The sequence below is a fragment of the Tachypleus tridentatus genome, chromosome 6, assembly GCF_004210375.1.
Source record: "Tachypleus tridentatus isolate NWPU-2018 chromosome 6, ASM421037v1, whole genome shotgun sequence".
NCBI classification, from domain to species: Eukaryota; Metazoa; Arthropoda; class Merostomata; order Xiphosura; family Limulidae; genus Tachypleus; species Tachypleus tridentatus.
In genome coordinates this window covers 129,844,787-129,847,422 of record NC_134830.1, presented here as the reverse complement: position 1 = coordinate 129,847,422, position 2,636 = coordinate 129,844,787, and the positions used below count along the sequence as shown (strand labels likewise).

General features: G+C 35.3%; 1 protein-coding gene across 1 annotated transcript; it reads left to right on the top strand.

Annotated features, from left to right (window-relative positions):
* Positions 1 to 469: 469 nt before the first annotated feature.
* Positions 470 to 2,436, top strand: LOC143251454 (neurotrophin 1-like). The gene is made up of 2 exons (XM_076502754.1): positions 470 to 758; positions 2,245 to 2,436. Exons 1-2 carry the CDS (start codon positions 496 to 498, stop codon positions 2,432 to 2,434), a joined length of 453 nt encoding a protein of 150 aa, XP_076358869.1. The 5' UTR covers positions 470 to 495; the 3' UTR covers positions 2,435 to 2,436.
* The last annotated feature ends 200 nt before the right edge of the window (positions 2,437 to 2,636 follow it).

Here is a 2,636-nt window from a genome sequence, read left to right as displayed (position 1 = left end):
AACATATCAAGTTCACAATGGAAAACAATACTTATTCTATGATCAGTTCAAAATTTTTCCTCTTAAGAAAAAAATTCTTTACATTCACTTGAATGAGTTGATGAAATGTATTTAGCCATGATTTGGTTGCGTAATGCAGTTAACTTTGTTTCATATCGCTGTCATTAAACACAGAAGATCAGAAGACTATGAAAATTAAACCAAACTCAAAATTCTCAAACATTTTCTCTCAATGAAAGAAGATTAATTGGATGTGTTTAAACTACAACCACGCCATGTTAGTCGGTATTGTTTGATAAGGTAAAAACTGAGTAAGCCATTGAACAGAAATCCTCTTGTTTAACGGTATGTTTACAATTGTTATGTGTAAAATTAAGTGGAAATTTAAGATCTTATGAATACATGTTGAGTTTCAGACTTTATTCTTAAAGTACCTTTCTGGTCAGTAATCAAATAGAAAGCCTAGTTGGGCAGTGTGAAGACGAAATTAGCCGGATGTACGTGGAGGTGCCTGACAACATGGAAGAGCTGAGAAACAATAAGCCGTTTTCCTACTTCTATAACTTCACCAGACAGGACAAAGGAAGACGAAGCCGGCAGCCGTGGTCGTGGGCAAGTGATTTATACCATAAGGAGTCGCTCTGTAAAAGCATTCACCGCATGATTCAACCAGGGCTGGCACGGGATACAAGTGGAAAATGGTTCATTGTGGTTCAGACAAAACAGTATCCACAAAGAATTCCAACAGAACTATGTAGGTAGGTTGAGAACGGTAGAAAAAGAGAGATAATAATACTGCTAAATAGCAGTATATGATCGTTACACCCTCAACAAAGCTAACTTTGTAATACGTGCTGTGATTGGTTTACTTTGTGCGTTTTTTTTCCTCATTATTTTTTCTCCATTGTACTGATAAGTACACTATATTCTTTAATATTCTTAACTTAGACTTAAATTTGTATATATGTATTGTCATTACTAACTACCAACTATTTCACTAAAAATACTGTAGTTTAATTTTAATTCTTTCTCGGATTTGTTTGAACTTAGAAATAATTTCTGTTATCTGTATACTCCATCTCCAAGAGCTCTATGTTACCGTATTTGATAGAATCTGTAAAATAACGTATGGCCATAAGTGCAACGGCTGATTTTACATTAATAGGTCTGTTGTTAGCTAACGACAATAATACTATGATATTAAATGTTTTATTCTATTTTGAGGTTGAAAATTGCATCACTTTTAACTATATATTGTGTACAATAAACTTTTGTTTCCTTTTAATATATTTGTACAGATTTACGTTTGCGCCTTTTTTTACTGACGTAACTTAACGACAACAAGAAGAACGACAATGACGGGTCTGAATAAATATTTATTGTGACAGATCCATCATGAATTGTGTTTATCTTTTAATGGCATGAAATAAATTTGTGTAGTTTGATTATTATAATTTGTAATGTTATGCATTTAATACGAATAAACTATTTATTTGTTTGTTTTCGTCATTTCGCTCAAAGCTACACGAGGGCTATCTGCCTAGCCATCCGTAATTTAGCAATGTAAAACTAGGGTGAAGGCAGCTAGTCATCACCAGCCACCACCAACTCATAGGCTACTCTTTCACCAACGAATAGTGGGATTAATGGTTACATATTAACATCTCCACGGCTGAAAGATCGAGCATCTTTGATGTGACATGAACTCAAACCCGTGACCCTCAGATTACGAGTCGAGTGTCTTAACCACTTGGCCATGCCGAACCAAATTATTTAACTAAAATTCATAATATATTTGTATAAATAATTGGGATCACACTATTTTTATTGCACATATTTCAAGTAACCTTTGGCCTGGCATGGGCAGGTGGGTTAAGGCGTTCGACTTGTCATCTGAGAGTCACGGGTTTGAATCCCCGTCGCACCAAACATGCTCACCCTTTCAGCCGTGGAGGCGTTATAACGTGACAGTCAATCCCACTATTCGTTTCTAAAAAAGTAGCCCAAGAGTTGGCGGTGGGTGGTGATAACAAGCTGCCGTCCCTCTGGTCTTTCACTGCAAAATTAGGGACGGCTAGCGCAGATAGCCCTCGAATAGCTTTGCGCGAAGTTCAAAACAAACCCAAACCAAGTAGCCTTTAAATTATTAACATATTAAAATATCATCAGTGAGCAGGTATTTCTATTTTTAGTACATTGATAACTAAAGTTATTGAAAATTATTTACTGATATCTGTTTGACAGGTCTCCAGGTAATATCTGCAAGAACATGGCGGACTGTGGCAAAAACTCTCGGTGTATTCAGAGGTACAGCTATCAACTCTTGATCACTTTTGATCTAAACCTCTCAGAAAAATGTCCTTTCATGAAACTCTTCAAGTTCCCGTCTTCTTGTGTCTGTCATGTGCAAGCGGACAAAACTAAAAGTCAATAAAGTATCCTATTATATATATAAAGTGTCCTGTTATATATATATAAAGTGATAAAGACATTAAAACATTCGTTTGAAATAATTAAAATGTCATAATACTGAAATGAAAGTTCAGTAATGAGTTGAGTATAACATGTTGTTTAAACATCAAAAGTAAACCAAAACGGCTTCTCAGGCTCGCTTAAGTTTAAACAGTGACGTTTTC